Genomic DNA, 18,064 nt, shown 5'->3' on the forward strand with positions numbered 1-18,064 from the left:
TTCTGGTGCCACACAGAGCTGCAATAAGAAGCCTAACTGCTAACATGATCATCTCCAGTGCACCTTCCACCTTCAGCCAGTTCATCCCTTCTGCATAGCTGCCATGTTTCAGTGTCTGTAATCCCAGAACTAACTTCTGTTTTCTGAATGTGATTTTGAATGCATGGCCTTGTCATCCATCAAAGAATTACTGCATGAACTGTAACAACCATGATGGAATGATGCTCAGCCATGCATTCGGTGAACTTTTCCGTGTTTCCACTGACTTGAGAGCTGGACAGTGATAGAAGTCATTGTTTGTCAAAATAAATAAATAAATAAATTGGGCATCTTTATGCTGTCTTAAACTGAATAGAATAATATGTACACTACCAGTCAAAAGTTTTTGAACACAAAGAAGCCTCTTCTGCTCGCTAAGCCTGCATTTATTTTATCCAAAATACAGCAAAACAGTAAAATTGTGAAATATTTTTACTATTTAAAATAACTGTTTTAAAATGTAATTTATTCCTGTGATCAAAGCTGAATTTTCAGCATCATTACTCCAGTCTTCAGTGTCACATGATCCTTCACAAATTAATATTATTATCATCATCAATATTTAAAACAGTTGAGTACAAAGATCCAAATATCAGCACTTAACTGAAATAAAAAGCTTTTGTAACATTATACATTATACACTATTTTTTTTTTTTTTTCATTTTTTTGGGAAAGAACTTATAGAAATTAATACTTTTATTTAGCAAGGATGCTTTAAATTAAAAGTGATGATAAAGACATTTATAATGTTACAAAAGATTCTTTTTCAGATAAATGCTGTTCTTCTGAACTTTCTATTCATCACAGAAACCTGAAAAAATTCTAGGAATAGAATTGATAATTGAGAAATTCTATAATAATAATAATAATAATAATAATAATAATAAATATTTTTGGGCAGCAAATCAGAATATTAGAATAATTTCTGATAGATTATGTGACTGGAGTAATGATACCAAAAATTCACATCATTATCACATCAAATTCACATCAAAAAATCACATCATTAAATTACATTTTTTAAAATATATTAAAATAGAAAACAGTTATTTTAAATAGTCAAAATATTTAAAAATGTTACTGTTTTTGCTGTACTTTGGATCAAATAAATGCAGGCTCGGTGAGCAGAAGAGACTTCTTTAAAAACATTAAAAATCTTTTGACTGGTAGTGTAACAAATATGAGAAATATATTAGAAAACAATATTACCCATAACAATAATGACCCATATTAGATTTATTTATTTATTTATTTGTGAGTTGTCAATATCACTTGATATCAGATAATTGTGTATGCAGAGTTTTCCTTTTTTTACATTTAGATTACCTGTGCTAATGCACACTCAAAATTAATTATTAATAACACTAATAATTTATTAACGCCACCTCAAATCTCAAAATGAATATCCATTTTCATACTTCATATTATGTTATGCTGTCTAAATTCACTTGTAGCATTTAAAACTATTGATTTTACTTTATGTAAAAAAAAATATTCATATATATATATATATATATATATCAGCCATTTATCACATACAACATGGTGATCGGCCATAATTTAAATATTGATTCATCTCTAAAATAATTTCACTTATATAAAAATGATGCCTTGACAACTAACTAAAAATAAGTTTTAACTGAAGTACTACAATAACTGAAACTGAAATAAAATTAAGCTAAATAGAAATAAGTTTAATGTTAAAAGCAACCATTGCACAGATTATTTTCTTCAGTGGAAATGCGCTGATTAAGCACAGCTCTGCTGCCCTTTTAGTGGAAAAGGGATCTGTGTGTGTGTGTGTGCTGGGTTTGATGTTTCATTGTGAATGATAAATCAATTATTTTTCATGTAGTGCATGAATTCATTCTCATATAACTGCATGATATACTGATGCATGCATTTGTTGTGTCGCCACCTTCCTCTTCCTCCAAAGGCATGATGTGTAGTTACAGGCCACCCATGCTGCCCTTTCAGGGGCCTGTCGATGGCATGATTAACATGGCCGGCATTCCTCCACATCCCATGGGGGTGCCTACCTTACCCCTCTACTCCCTGTGGGGTTTGCCTAGCATGCCACATGCGGGTAAGGACCACTTCACAGCCACACGTCCCCACTCGCAGTTGCTTCCTGTCTGCCTCTCCGATCCTAACAAGAGGGGCTACCTGGACCATAGGCTCAGGGACTAAAACAACTGAGAGTCTCCCACGGTTCTGTAGGGGAACAGCTCATGCAAAAATGACAGTTCTGTCATCATCAGTACCCACCGTTATGTCAGTCCAAACCTGTATGACCTGTGTGACACAGAACACAAAATGAGATGTTTTGGTAACACTTTACAATACGGTTTATTGTTAACATTCTTTAAAGAAACAGTTCATTCCATAATGAAAATTCTGTCCTCATTTACTCACCCTCAGGTTGTTCCAAAACTGTATGAGTACAGTATGGAACAAAAAGAGGAAGTCAGTGGGGTCCATCAACTGTTTGGTAACCTATATCTTCAAAATCTTCTTTTGTGTTCAGCAGAACAAAGAAATTTAAGCATATTTGGGACAACAAGTACATGAGTTAACATGAACTTAAAAATGAACAATACTTCTACACAGTGTTGGGGGTAACGCATTACAAGTAACGTGAGTTACGTAATATTAGTACTTTTTCCAAGTAACTAGTAAGGTAACGCATTACTTTTTAATTGACAAGAAAATAATTGACACATTACTTGATTTACTTTTCTCAGTGGTGGTAAAAGGCTTTTACGTTTGCCAAAAATAGAACTTTTTTTATTAAAAACAAACAAGCAAGCCCTGCCCAGATATAAAAAGTAACGCAAAAGTAAAGTAACATTACTTTCTATAAAAAGTAACCAAGTAACGTAATTTGTTCCTTTTTTAGGGAGTAACTCAATATTGTAATGCATTACTTTTAAAAGTAACTTTCCCCAACACTGCTTCTACAGTGTTTATTAATTCTTGTTAATTTCATTAATGAACTTGCATGAACATAAACTAACACAAATATAGTTTAATAAATGCTATAAATATATTGCTCATTGTTAGTTCATATAAGTTAATCTATTAACTTATGTTAACAAATGAGACCTTATGGTAAAGTGTTACCAAAATATTTAATGTTACTGATATTTTGAAGAATATTCAAGCTCTTTTATATATAAACAATATATAAAAGGAGATCCAGCTCCTCCCATTATGCTCTGCAATCTGCAGCGAGCTCCCTCTCCTTTTCAGCTCTAATTCTTCACGGCGCGTCCTTTAGTAAATCCTCACAGTACTATTTTAACGCCAAAAGACGTTTTGCACTGGTGCATGCTGTTAGTAAATCTGGCCCTTAGTGAATAACAACTTCAATTTCAGTCTTTTCCAAACATCATATGGACGACTTTTATAAGCAGATTTTTGGAGCTTGACGGCCCCTCGTCACTATATGATTTTGTTGAATATAAAAGGGTATGAACATTTATCTCAGTTTCTCCTTTTGTTTATTTTAGGATAAATTTCTGTGGGTTACACCATAAGCTCCTATCAGATGCTAATGATTTCAGCAAATGAAAACTGAATCTCCATAGATTAACATGAACATAGAGAGCTCGGGGTGTCAGTTCACTTTGAAAGTCTCTTATTCCCAATGTATCCTGAAACCTCTTTCACAGGTATAAATGGGATGGCCCCAGGCTCTACAGGAAGCACTTACGGAACTCAGGTAACGCTCATGTGGACGTTTTTAACATTTATCGCTTACAGTTACAGGGTTCAACGGGGCTAAAGGCACACCCTAAGAAAAATGTGCTTTTCACTGCGCCCAAAGTGTATGATTGCAGAAAAATATATACGTTTGTATTGAACAGTTATGGAGCAACAGATTTTGTGTAAAAAAATAAGTCATACAAGTCGTTTATTTTGTTTACAAATCTTATAAATGTATGAGGTGGCAAGGGGTTAAAGGCACACAGTATCGATACAAACACTTTAGCCAAAATGTTTTATAATACTTGTTCAAAACAATCACTTTAGCAAAGTTTGTACTATTTTCAACTTATTTTGATAAGGAAAATACTTATTTTTGTTGAATAAATATACTGTCAGTAAAATATGTTGATATAAAACATATATTTAAAAAACAAAATCATTTTAAAATGTAAAGATTCTGAAAGCATTGAAGGAGATCCCATAGTAATTTAATATAGATTTACAGTAGTAACAACAAATTATATTTTATTATACGATATGATTAATATCATGTTTTTAAATATGATGGTTTCATTCTAAACATGGTGATTATCTTTAAGATAGACACTCAATATAATATATGTGCCCCTGGACCACAAAACCAGTCTTAAGTGTAAATTTCTCGAAACTGAGATTTATACATCATCTGAAAGCTGAATAAATAAGCCTTCCATTGATGTGTGATTTGTTATTATAGGACAATATTTGGCCAAGATAAAACTATTTGAAAATCTGGAATCTGATGGTGCAAAAAAATCTAAATACTGGGAAAATCGCCTTTAAAGTTGTCCAAATGAAGTTCATAGCAATGCATATTACTCATCAAAAATTAAGTTTTTATATATTTACGGTGGGAATTTTACAAAATATCTTCATGGAACATGATCTTTACTTAATATCCCAATGATTATTGGCATAAAAAAAACAATACATTTGACCCATCCAATGTATTTTTGGCTATTGCTACAAATATACCCGTGCAACAGACTAAGACTAGTTTTGTGGTCCAGGGTCACAATCTATCAATGTGATGTCAACAAATGGAAAAGTCAGCCTTCTATTAATTATCATGTTATTATTGTGCCTTTTAGCCCCAACAGCAGGGGCACTTTTTACCCCAAATACCGTACTTTTACATATTCTTTAATTGTTTAAAAACTGCTGTTTTAATTATCTTAAAACTGAAAATCATTAAGAAGACCTTTTTCTCAAGATATATTCAAGAATTTTAGCGATTCTCATTTTTAAAAAGCACAGAATCGACTTTGCGTTGCTGCAAGAATCAGACAAATTTGCACGTGCATCTTGAAAAGCAGATGTTTGGGAAGGTGCTACGCCATGTTTTTCTGCCATCTAGTGGTCTAGAGGAAAATAATATCAAAGACGCTTTTTACCCCGGGGCACCTTTAGCCCCGCTCTACCCTAATGCCAAATGTTTATTTATTTTTATCTTTTGCAAAAATAAAAAAGGGTTGGTTTAAGTTGCTGTGGCACAAAGCAAAAAGGCCAGCTGTTTTTAATTTGTAATACTCTGGGTTTCTCTAAATCTGCGTTTTTTCTAGATGGGTGTGATGAGCTCAGGCCAGCAGGCTCCACCACCCTACCCGGGACAGGGGCAGGTTGGGCAGCCCGCTCTGCAGCAGCCCTCCACCCCCATATTTGTGGCTCCTCCACCCAAACCCCAGCGACTGCTCCATTCAGAGGCCTACCTGAGATATATAGAAGGACTCAGCGCTGAGTCCACTACTGTCAGCAAATGGGACCAAACGCTCTCTGGTGAGTGAGAAGACAGACGGGTTTTCCATGGCCAACACAGATGCAGATTGAAATAGAAATGTTTTCTGAATTTAAACATTTTAGAAAACAATAATATTAGAAAAATGTGTATTATCTGCTAACAAGTCTGTCCTTAGATTTTGGAACCGACGCTAAGGTAACACTAGCAGTCTTAAAACGTCCAAATATTGTCCGTGTGTGTCACTTCAGCTCGCAGGAAGGACGTACGGCTCACAAAAGAGCAGGAGAGCCGTCTGCCCTCTCATTGGCTGAAGAGTAAGGGAGCGCACAAGACCATGGCTGACGCTCTGTGGCGACTACGGGACCTAATGCTACGAGACACGCTCAACATTCAACAGACGTACAACATCCAAAACATCTGAAGCATTCCTCCTCATTCGCACCCGACGAGACGAGCTGTTCTTAGTGTTTTAATGTTGTGATGGAATAACGTTCCGTTTAGGGTTTTGTAATGCTAAATATCGTCCGTTGGCTTCGTTAGTGTTGATGTTTCTTGATAGCACTTTCAATTGGCTGATTTTGTATGTTGCCTATTAAATGTTCTTAGACCAATTTAAACATTTTCATAAAATGTTGAACTTTAAAGTGTTTGTGCATTTAAAATGTTTGTGCGTTGTAATTTGTGACCGGGTTAAGTTAGGATTGTTATGGGAGAATGGCCATTTTTGGGTCTTGGTTCATAAAATGGTATATGACAAAAAAGTTAATACACCTATTTTTCATATCATCCCAGTTGTATTGGCTAATATCACTTTGGAATGGACATCATCTGTCTGTTGTTTCAATAAACTAACAGTGATGGGACTTAATTGTTTTTGTGTGACTGGAAAAAAAATACCCAGGTGAAAAAAGTGCAGTAAGTACACTGTATTTCAGTACACTTCCATAATGTACTTAAAGTGCTCTATTTTCGCACACTATTTTGGACTTAATATACTAAAAATTACATAATGAATGTGAACTAAAATGTGCTTTTAAACACTATCTCTGTAAACAAAATGTACTTTTAAATATACTCATCAAACAGAGAAAATACACTTATTATTTATTTAAAATATAAGAATAATATATAATTGAATTATATTATTCAACTTGAATTCAAACTTTAAAATTTCAAACTATTTCAGACTGAAAACCATCCAAACTTAAAACTTCTTAAACTTTTCAAACTTTTTTAATTTTTCAAACTTTTTAAGACTTTCTTGTCCGGCTTTCTCAAGCCAACTTAAAGTTTGTCTTGACGAACTTTTTTATCTAGTTCTAATATGCTTTTTGTTCCCCTATGATATCATATATTTTTATTATCAGTGTTGAAAACGGTTATGCTGTAAATGTTTATGTGAACTTTGCATTTGATGAATAGCGAGTTCGAAAGAACAGCACTTTTTCAATTGTTGTTGATTAGTTCTCCTTGCACTTGCCCCCTTGAAGGGTTGGCTCATCGGCCGCCATGTTGGTGACGTCACTCCGGAGGGAATGAATGAAGCGTCATCCTTCAGGAGCAGCTTGTGCAGCGCGAGGCCTCACTGCACACTAGACAGGACTAACTACGCTTATTAGCCTCCAAATCATACCGTACAAACGCGAGACCATGTGGGGCGCCGGAGCGGTGAGTTTTGTGTTAGTCTCGTGTTTTTTCTGCGCGTCGGTGAGCGCGGACGGGCTCGTGAATGAGGATGTGAAGCGCGCGCTGGATCTGAGCACTCACCTCGCCAAGATCACAGCCGAGATTCAGCTCGCGAATCACGGAGGCTCGCGGGTGAACAGCTTCACGCTCGCGCTGGAAGCAGAGCTCGCGCCGCACCTCGCCTTCATCGGTGCATCTGTGAGTAACGTTACATTAAATAATAAACACATCTGTGCAGTGACAGACCTGGGTGATGCGGGAGGCTGTTGCTAGCGAACACTGAACACTGACTCTGTTTTTAAACGTGCTTTAACACGTCCCGCGCACAGTTTACTCATTCAGATTATGTGTGTTTACTGAATTATCATAAATCGTTTCCGAACAGTCTTTTTTTTTTGGCACGGAGACAATAGGTAGAGCAACTTTTCATGTGTTGTAGCCTGCGCTAGCTACATAATTCTGCTCAGTTTATGCATTTGCACTTATTTTGACTAGAGCTATCTTAATCAGGGTGGTTAAAATGCAGTGGTGCTTCAAGTAAATACGTTAAGTGAATTCTGATATGATGCATTTAGCGATATTTAAGAGTTTTACGTAGTAGTTAGCATTAGCAGTGGGTGTGCAGCGCACTTCCGCTTTGCTCTGTCAGTGCCAGCGTGACACGTAAGCTCTGGATGCACTATTCACTTCCGTGCTGTATCACCACTGCACTATTGTACACTATTGTAAGTATGCATCCAGAGTCATTTGGTTTTCTTGCTTTTAATAAAAAAGTTGACTTCTTGTGCTTGAATGTGTACATAATCAGCTCTGTGTTTGACACCGAATCCACATGTGAAGCACAGGTAGTCAAGTACTAGTTGACTTTGACCTGTGGACAAAGGTCTTGCATTTAAGCCTAAACTTAATTTAGGGTTATGGGTTTGCACTGTTTTTCTTGCTATAGACTGCAAATTAAAACGTTGTTCAGGTTATAAGAAGTTTTTTATGTTCGCCAGGTTAAGGGGGAGGAAGAGGAGGATGAAAGCCTGGAGCTGAAGGAGACGACTATCCATGGACAAAGGTAAACACAGGGGGGCTATTAGTGTTAAAACAGATTTGAGTTAGGGGTGCACGATAATGGATAAACTCATATTTGCACCAATTATAAATCAGCATTAGTAATTAAAAATTTTTCTTTACAGTTGGTCTCATTTCATAAGAATGTGCTGTGCTTTCACATAAGTACAAATCAAGAGAACATCATCATTATTATAATCATTATATCTAGAAACACGCTCTATATTAGTGACCAATCAGTATATCACCAAAGCCAATATTTGGCTTTTTTTCTATTATTGGCACTTTTTATGCTCTGCTGGTAAATGTTGTGAGCAGGACATCTCTGATTTACAGCAATCACTGTATGGGCATTGTATCAGTTTGTATTCAAATTGATTAATTTATACAGTTTCATTTGAGCAGAATATTTAGCTAAACCCAAGACATGTATGTTTGTCACGTGTTTGTCACATGTTCAAATTTCACGTTTTTCTTTCTTTCTTTCTTTTTCTTTTTTTGTTTGTTTGTTGCTGAGAGAGCAAGTATACATGGTTGCCAGATTGTGTAGATTAACCCTTAAATCAGAATCAGAACCGCTTTATTGCCAAGTATGCTTACGCATACAAGAAATTTGTTTTGGTGTCACAGGCTTCCAGTGCACAGAGACGACAACAACAACACAGAGAAAATAATAACTTTTAACTGTTCATAAGGTATATTGCCTGAGGGAAGAAACTGTTCTTGTGTCTGGCTGTCCTGGTATTTGTGACTCTGTAGCACCAACCAGATGGCAAAAATGCATATCTCAGGTCTTTAGCGACCCGAAACGTCATTCACTACCCTCTCCCTCCTTCATTTTTGAAGTTTGACATCAAATTTCTTAGTATTCCTCATATTCATTATTATATATATATATAAACACACACACTACCGTTCAAAAGTTTGGGGTCAGTACATTTTTATTGTTTCTACCGTTCAAAAGTTTGGGGTCAGTACATTTTTATTGTTTCTTTTTTTTTTTTTTTAAAGATTATTACTTTTATTCACCAAGGATGTATTAAGTTAATAATTAAAAGTTTATTAAAAGTTAATAATAAATAATTTACATTGTTATAAAATATTTATATTTTGAATAAACACTGTACTTTTTAAACTTGTTATTCATGAAAGAATCTAAAAAAAAAAAAAAAAAAAAAAAAAAAAAAATCACAGGTTCCTAAAAATATTTGGCAGCACAACTGTTGATATTATCCAACATTGATCATTCTAATAATAAATCCGCATATTAGAATGATTTCTGAAGGATCATGTGACACTTAAGACTGGAGTAACAGCTGATAAAAATTCAGCTTTTCATCACAGGAATAAATTATATTTTAAAGTATGTTAAAATAAAAAAAAAAAAAACATTATTTTATATTGTAAAAACATTTAGCAATATTACTGTTTTTTTTCTATATTTTTAATCAAATAAATGCAGCCTTGATGAGCATAAGAGACTTCTTTAAAGACTATTACAAGTCTTACTGACCCCAAACTTTTGAACGGTAGTGTATATATTTATGTGTGTATATATATGTATATATATGTGTGTGTGTGTATGTATTGGATGGGTCAAATTTATAAATTTTTCTTTTATGCCAGTAATCATTAGGATGTTCCATGAAGATATTTTGTACATTTCCCACTGTAAATATATCAACTTATTTATTAGTAATATGCATTGCTATGAACTTCTTTTGGACAACTTTAAAGGCAATTTTCTCTGTTTTGACTTTTTTTTTTTTTTTTTTTTTTTTTTTTTTTTGTAACATCAGATTCCAGATTTTCAAGTAATTGTATCTCGGCCAAATATTGTCCTAACAAACCATACATCATACACACCATACATGTTTGTTTGTTTGTTTGTTTTTGTTTGTTTGTTTGTTTAAGTGTATAGGGTAGCTACAGACCCAAGGTGTGTGCAAAAATATGTAAATATCTAATGACTCAATTCATGCAATTCAACTTTATTCCTCGAGGTGGCACAATAATGGTGTGATGTTATGTAATAATGACTGTTGAAACATTCATACATTTAATGTTAAGTAAAACACTGAATGAAATGTATTCATTTAGAAAGTTCACTTCCAGAATAAACATTTCCTGATAATTGTATCACCTCTATGTCATCCAAGATGTTCATGTATTTCTTTCTTCAGTCGGAAGGAATGGGAAAACATTTAAGGATTTTTCTCCATATAGTGACTTCAATGGGAGCCAGTGGGTTAAAGGTCCAAATTGCAGTTTCAGTGCAGTTTCAAAGGGCACTACACGATCCCAGCCAAGGAATAATGTTCTTATCTAGCAAAACGATTTTTTAAAACAATAAAAATTTCTATACTTTTTAACCACAGATGCTCGTTTTGCACCAGCCTGACCTCATGCTTTACACAGTCATGTTGGAAAGGTCACGTGTGATGTAGGCAGAAGTACTGACTCGGTGTTTACAAAATGAATGTGCAAAGAAAGTCAAATAGAACCAAAGAACAGACAAAGAAATAACAGCGTGTGACCTTGCTATAATAATTACATAATGCGAAAAGACACGCATCACAAAGCTAGTGCAAGATGAGCATTTGTGGTTAAAAAGTATATAAATTGTGCTTTTATTTTATTTTATTTTTTTTAAGAAAAAGACCGATTGTTTCGCTAGATAAGACTCTTATTCCTCGGCCTGGATCATGTAGAGCCCTTTGAAGCTGCGTTGAAACTGCAGTTTGGACCTTCAAACCATGGGCAACCATCGCAGTCCACGATATGGAGAAAAATGGAGTAATGTTGTCCTTTAAAAAAAAAATAATAATAATAATTTCTTTGTGACTGAAGAAAGAAAGACATGAAAATCGTGGATGACGTAGAGGTGAATTATCAAGAAATTTTTATTCTGGAAACTAACCTTTCCTTTAAGAAAGAAGCTCTTATTTGGGGATTTAAACTCTTGACATCTGGCAACCTCAAGCATTAAAGCTTGTTACAAATCAAGTTAACAAATGTCAAATGAACAAAAAGTTTTCAGGAAAAATAACGCGTGAACCAGTATCACAGATGAGTGTGCTTGATCAAGAGAAGCATGAAACAATTCATTCTGATTTGTGCAGCCCTAATTTGGATCAAATTAAATGTTTTGCTATTTAGAATACAAACGATTAATCAAATCTAGTCAGAAATCTGCCAAATAAGCACATATATCATTTACAGCTCAAACTTGTTTGTCTCCTGCAGTGGTAAATTCTTCGAGGCACAGTTACCGTCTTCTCTCGCTCCGGGCGCTAAACTGCGGGTGAAGGTTGAGACGGTGTTCAGTCACGTGCTGAAGCCTTTCCCCACCCACATCACCCAGGCCGAGCGTCAGCTGGTGGTCTTCCAGGGGAACCACTACCTGTACTCCCCGTACCCCACACGCTCCCAGACCACACGCGTTCGCCTGGCCTCCAAAACCGTGGAGAGCTACACCAAGCTGGGCAACCCCGCCAAGAGCGAAGAGGCCATAGAGTACGGACCCTTCAAAGATGTTCCTCCCTTCAGCCAGGTGACTGACCACAATCATCACTGTTTTGAATATAGGGATGCAACTATAATATCATGGTATCGCAATAGCAAAACTGTCTCGATATTATCGTAGTCACATGAGGATATGAAACGATATAGGTCTTCTGAGCAAAAAGAGTAGATTTTTTTTTTTTTTTTTTTTAAAAAAAAAAAACATAAAGGTCTTTAAAGTTGTGTTTTGGGCCATTATGCTTTGGCACAGTATCTGTCAAACGAACTAATCCGGAAGGCACAATCATTATGGCTTAATCCCCTCATCAAGCTTGTTTTCTGTTAGATTTCCTGTTTTTTAGATTTGTAGTGAGATGTGTTTTTGTAAGCATGTTTTCACTGAAGCTGGAGTTTTCCTTCAAAATAAAAGTTCTACTGCAGTTTCCATCAAAATAAAAGCTTAAAAGTGGAGTGGGAATTGCTGATGACTAGTGGACTACTAGTTACTGCAGTCCAAATTCAAAACATCTCAAGTGTGTAAATTAGGAAAAAAGTAGTAGTGTAAAGCAGAAATAATATACATAAATTAATGAAAATTTCATATGTATTACAGTGCCATTGTTTTACCATGTATGGCAATTACTGTCATAGGAATAACAATAATACAAAATTGTTTTTAGTATGATATTCTAATTTATTTGGCTTCTAAAACACCAGTGTGAATGTAATTTAGACTGAGATAGTGTATCACAAATAAAAAGAGGATTGAGTCCTCTTTGAAGTTCAGGTACAAATCAATTCACTGACTTTTCTTCTGACTTAAGTTTACTTAGAAACATGGCTTAGAGCTCTTAACTTTGAACTCTCAAAGTGCATTAGAAGAAGAAGAATTTAACTTTAAAATGTAAAGAAAAAAATCCCCAAGTCGTCTTTTGTCTTTTTTTTTTGTTTTAAATATCGCAACAAATATTATCGATATCATCGCATCGTGAGATTTTGATATTGTTACATCTCTACTAGAAACTCTAGTTTACTTTGTGAGCAATATTGTCTTTGTGTCTATAGTCTAATATTGTCTTTATGATGATTATGAAATGCACCTACAGCATTCTGCGTACACTAAAGTTTGGGGTCAGTCAGGTTTTTCTCTTCTGCTCACCAAGGCTACATTTATTTAATTAAAAATGCAGTAAACATGTTACATTGTGAAATATTACAATTGAAAACAACTTGACTTTTTTGATATGAATTACATTCTAAAATATTTCTGTGCTCAAAGCTGAATTCTCAGCATCATTACTCCAGTCTTCAGTGTCACTTCGGAAATCATTCTAATATGCTGATTTGCCGCTTGAAAAACATTTATCAGTGTTGAAAACAGTTGTGCTGCTTAATGTTTAAGAGGAAACAGTGATGCTTTTTTTTCTTTAATGAACTGAATGTTTGAAAGAACGGCATTCATTTGAAATAGAAATGTTTGTAACATTATAAATGTCTTTACTGTCACGTTTGACCAATTTAATGTGTCGCTGCTAAATAAGTGTTAAAATAACTTTTGAAAGCGGCTGTTTTCGTAGGATGTCATGAAGATCCACTATGAGAACAACACCCCCTTCCTCACCATCAGCAGCATCACTCGCACCATCGAGGTCTCTCACTGGGGCAACATCGCCGTGGAGGAAACCATCGACCTGAGACACACCGGCGCTTACCTGAAGGGTCCTTTCTCCCGCTATGACTACCAGAGACAGTCTGATAGCGGCATTTCCTCAGTCAAATCTTTCAAGGTCTCTCAAAATTAAATTTTATATTATACGAAGCTTAAATTAAGCTTTAAACTAGCTTGCGTGGAGAAAACCTTTGCTTATGTTCTTGCTTGTTTGTTTCTGCAGACCATCCTCCCAGCCTCCGCTCAGGATGTGTATTACCGCGATGAGATCGGGAACATCTCCACCTCTCACCTCCAAGTTCTAGATGATTCCGTTGAGGTTGAAATCCGTCCCCGTTTCCCGCTGTTTGGTGGCTGGAAAACACATTACATCATTGGTTATAATCTTCCCAGCTACGAATACCTCTACAACCTGGGTTGGTTTCTGGTATCATGTTGAGGAATTCACACATTTTCAGTTAATTCAGACTGATTATAATGTCACGCATCCTTTGATCCTTTAGGAGATCAGTATGCCCTCAAGATGCGTCTGGTCGATCACGTCTATGATGACCAGGTCATTGACGAGCTGACTGTGAAACTGATCCTGCCTGAGGGAGCCAAGTGAGCATCTGTTATGCGAGAGCATATCTAACGATCAAAATCATCTTTGGGTTTGTTGACTGACCACTGCTTTGTTGTTTTGCACAGGAATATCCACATGGACACTCCCTACCCCATCGCCCGCAGTCAGGACGAGCTGCATTACACTTACCTGGACACCTTTGGCAGACCTGTGCTGGTGGCCACCAAGAGCAATCTGGTGGAGCAGCACATTCAGGATGTTGTGGTAAGCTCAGACTTGATTAGGGACACAAAACATCTGCACAGCTGTGTTATTCCCAAGTTTATCTAAGATTACTGAATTAGTCCAGTCCTTTCCTGTCCTTATACTTTTCACAGCAGTGCAGTGAAAATATCGTCTGAACATTTTAGCGTTTATGTTTTAGAGTCTAGTCTAGGATGTAAAGTGCCTCTTAAATAAAAGTTTTTAAAAAATAAAAAGCACAAATTATAAAATGGCATTAAATGTAACAATTTTCTCTTGTTAACTGCATTTTTAAATATAAATTAAATGGTTTTAAATGTAATGTTTTTGTTAATTTGAATATTTCTTTTCCATTTTAATTAATTTCTAAATTCTATTTACATTTCGTACATCCAAAATAGTTTGTTTTCATTGCATTTATTTTTCTTTCATAAACCTGTTTTTTTTTTTTTTTTTTTTTTTTTTCTTAAATCATTACACTACATTATTGTTTGGACTTTTTTGGTTCCAGTGTACAAATGGGAATGAGCATATACTCAGGGTTCGTACAAGATGCTTAAAGTACTCGAATTTGACTTTTTGAACTGTAAGGCCTGAAAAACCCTTGAAAATAGCAATATTCCTGAGGAGGTACTTGAAAAGTGCTTGAATTATTGAAAGACAGTGTATCTATGAAATAAGTGTTTAATTTTGCCATGAAGCGCATACCTTTTCACACAAAATTCAGACAATTAAAAAAAAAAAAAAAGAAAAAAATCATACCTATTTCAGTTAATGCCAGAGAACAATCGAGCTAAGCAAGCAGTAGTACTGACAGTATTGTGTAAACGTGGCTGAAGATATGAAAAGAGGAACAGATGGACCAAATCAGTTGAGTCATTTACGCTGGAACCGCTCCGAATGATTCATGATCGTGACTTTGATCATTAATTTCAAGCGTTTCACTAGCAAAAATCGGATCAAATTAAAAGAGCCATTTATATTTGAATTTTAACATCGCTTGTGATGATTTTAAAAAGTACGTAGTGATGGTTAAAACTGAGCTTTTTAAAACTCTGAATCAGTGAAACCATTGCTTCGCAAAATGATTCACTGTTGAAGCGCTTTAGTTCGATTGTGTATCGTGAATTATTTGATTTAGACTGGGACTTCGGAGTGTGTATCGCAAATCATTTTTATAAGTCATTTTGTGAACTGAATGATTCAAATCAAATGATTCACAATACGCAAAGTTCCAATCTAAGTCAAGTGATTTGTGTTTCCAAATCCTGATCTGAAATGATGGTACATGAGTCATTATTCAGATTGGGATTTCAGATTGTGGATCACGAATCATTTGATTTGGTTCAGAACTTCTGAGCGGGTACATGAGTCTTTTGCTTTAGATCAAAACTTTGGAGCGCATATCATGAAACATTTGATTTAGATTGGAACTGGTTTGTGAATCATTTTGCGAATTGAATGATTCGAATCAAATGATTTGCAATACGCAGTGATCCAATCCAAAGTGAAAAGATTTCTGATCTGAAGTGATGGTTCGTGAATCATTATTCAGATCGGGATTTCGGAGTGCATATTTCTGAGTCTTTTTTTTTGTTTGTTTTTTTTTTAAACTGTAGAAAACATCAAACCATTAAGGCAGTACAGTTATAAAAATGTGTAAATGAAAATCCCTTAAGAAAATGAACCATGGTTTTACTGTAGTAAACATGTAGTATACTTTGTAATACTTCAGTAGAAATACTTTTCACGCGCTTCACTTTATTTTTGCTATTATTATTATTATTTTTTTTCAATTAGTATATTTTTATTTATATATTTCTCTTTTTTATTTATTTTTTTAATTTGAAATGGAAGACATAGTTCCGTTAAGATCCAAGTCCTTGAATAGATTGAAAAGACCTTGAAAGTCCTGGAATTTCTTTATACAGTGTCTGTATGAACCCTGATATACTTATATTTTTGTATAAAAACTGAGCAGCTGCAACTGATTTCACTGCATATGTGTAAACATGGTCCTTTATATCACTTTTTCTGGAAGAAAATAACTGTGCATCTGCTCTGCAAGATTTTTCCAGTGGAATTGAAGTGCATGTGAAGTTGGTGCAAAGCGCCAAAAATGCCTCGTGTTAGAAAAATGTGGTGTTCAAAAAGTGACCCAATTGTGTTTTTCTCAATAGGTTCACTACACCTTCAATAAGATCCTGATGCTGCAGGAGCCTTTGTTAGTGGTGGGAGCGTTCTACATCCTCTTTTTCACCGTCATCATCTACGTGCGCCTCGACTTCTCCATCACCAAGGTGCGCTTGGAGCACACAGGATTGTTGAAATGACTCTGAAGGTGTCGCATTGTTAACTGATCTCATTTCCTCCGCTAGGATCCAGCGGCAGAGGTGCGCATGAAGGTGGCCTCCATCACCGAGCAGGTGTTGACTCTGGTGAACAAGCGTCTGGGTCTGTACCGCCACATGGATGAAGTCGTGAACCGCTACAAGCAGTCTCGCGATACGGGATCGCTGAACAACGGCCGTAAGACCCTGGAGGCCGAGCACCGCACCCTCACCAATGACATCAACGCTTTACAAACCCGCCTCAAAGCGGAGGGCTCCGATCTGGCCGAAAAGGTAGTCGATCGCATCAAAAGCCTGTCGTTTGCCACATTTCCAAACACGTTCTAATCGTTTCCGTTTCTCCGTCTGCAGGTCGGCGAGATACAGAAGTTGGACGGCCATCTGAAGGATCTGGTGTGCCGGTCCTGTCAGGAGGCCGAGCGGCTGGTGGCCGGAAAGGTGAAGAAGGACGCCTACATCGAATCGGATAAAACCCTGACGGGCAAGAGGCAAGAGCTGGTCAGCCGCATCGACAGCCTTCTGGACGCCTTGTAAATCAAACGTCAGACGTCCAGTCTTCAGCCGGGCCATGAAACAGGCACACCCTCGGAAACGCTCACCCGCATTCAGACCGGACTGACGGATCAATAGTGTACTCTCGCACGCGATATGCATCATTCTGTGAACGTCATGTTTGTGCTTTTGTATGAAGTGAAACAGTGATTTTCGCAGGATGTGCATGTTGTTTTGTGTTGCTGAATGTGTGTGATTGGAAGAGGGATTTTGTGTGTACTCGGATGCAGATTTTTTTTGTTTGTTTGTTTCAAGTTTCTGAATGTCACATGCAGTCTTCATTCATACAGTCCAGTTGACTGATTCCTTTTAATATTCATTTACAGTTTTGGAGTTGGGTTTGAATTTAAATTAGCCCTATAAACCTCACCTGGAAAACATCTTTGCACTTAGAAAATGAAAGAATATGATCTGCCCTGTCCTAAAACATACGTATGGAACATCAGATGCTGAAATGGTTGCCACTGATATGCTCTTGTTTGCAAATTTTCTAATGGAGTTTTATTTCTCACATTTTTGTATGATTTTCATTTTTTTGTAAATGAAACATTTCATTTCTGTAGTGAAATGACGTGAATGAGATTGATTTTTGTATGCCAAGGGTAAATGTGACAAATTTTGCTGGTTAAACATTTTCAGTCCGTGAATAAATAAGGTGTGTGAAACTGGATATTTGGTGTCTTTTTTTTTATCAGATATAAGAATTTGACACTTAAATATATTGCAACAATGTATTAAGAAAGTGTTTTGGCACTTTTACAATGTATCTTTTCATACTTTGTCAGAGGATGCATACGAACACTATATATACATATAGATCAGTGTGGTTTTGAAAGTTTTTTTTTTTTGTTTGTTTTTTAGTTTTTTAGTTTGTTGTTTTAAAAAAAGCTGCATTTATTTGACCAATA

At 35.8% G+C, this 18,064-nt stretch overlaps 2 protein-coding genes across 2 annotated transcripts in view; both read left to right on the forward strand.

Moving 5' to 3' along the window:
- Positions 1 to 6,384, forward strand: part of pbrm1 (polybromo 1) — a 34,537-nt gene extending 28,153 nt beyond the window's left edge. Inside the window, 4 exon segments of the mRNA XM_051122481.1 lie at positions 1,976 to 2,125; positions 3,714 to 3,763; positions 5,352 to 5,565; positions 5,776 to 6,384. Of these exon segments, the coding sequence (XP_050978438.1) occupies positions 1,976 to 2,125; positions 3,714 to 3,763; positions 5,352 to 5,565; positions 5,776 to 5,948 (587 nt within the window). The 3' untranslated portion in view covers positions 5,949 to 6,384.
- A 650-nt stretch (positions 6,385 to 7,034) lies between these two features.
- On the forward strand, positions 7,035 to 17,826 carry rpn1 (ribophorin I). The gene is made up of 10 exons (XM_051122486.1): positions 7,035 to 7,411; positions 8,212 to 8,276; positions 11,519 to 11,825; positions 13,354 to 13,563; positions 13,669 to 13,861; positions 13,949 to 14,048; positions 14,136 to 14,274; positions 16,434 to 16,553; positions 16,632 to 16,877; positions 16,956 to 17,826. Exons 1-10 carry the CDS (start codon positions 7,178 to 7,180, stop codon positions 17,136 to 17,138), a joined length of 1,797 nt encoding a protein of 598 aa, XP_050978443.1. The 5' UTR covers positions 7,035 to 7,177; the 3' UTR covers positions 17,139 to 17,826.
- The last annotated feature ends 238 nt before the right edge of the window (positions 17,827 to 18,064 follow it).

This window comes from Labeo rohita, chromosome 11 (assembly GCF_022985175.1).
Source record: "Labeo rohita strain BAU-BD-2019 chromosome 11, IGBB_LRoh.1.0, whole genome shotgun sequence".
In the NCBI taxonomy this organism is placed as follows: domain Eukaryota; kingdom Metazoa; phylum Chordata; class Actinopteri; order Cypriniformes; family Cyprinidae; genus Labeo; species Labeo rohita.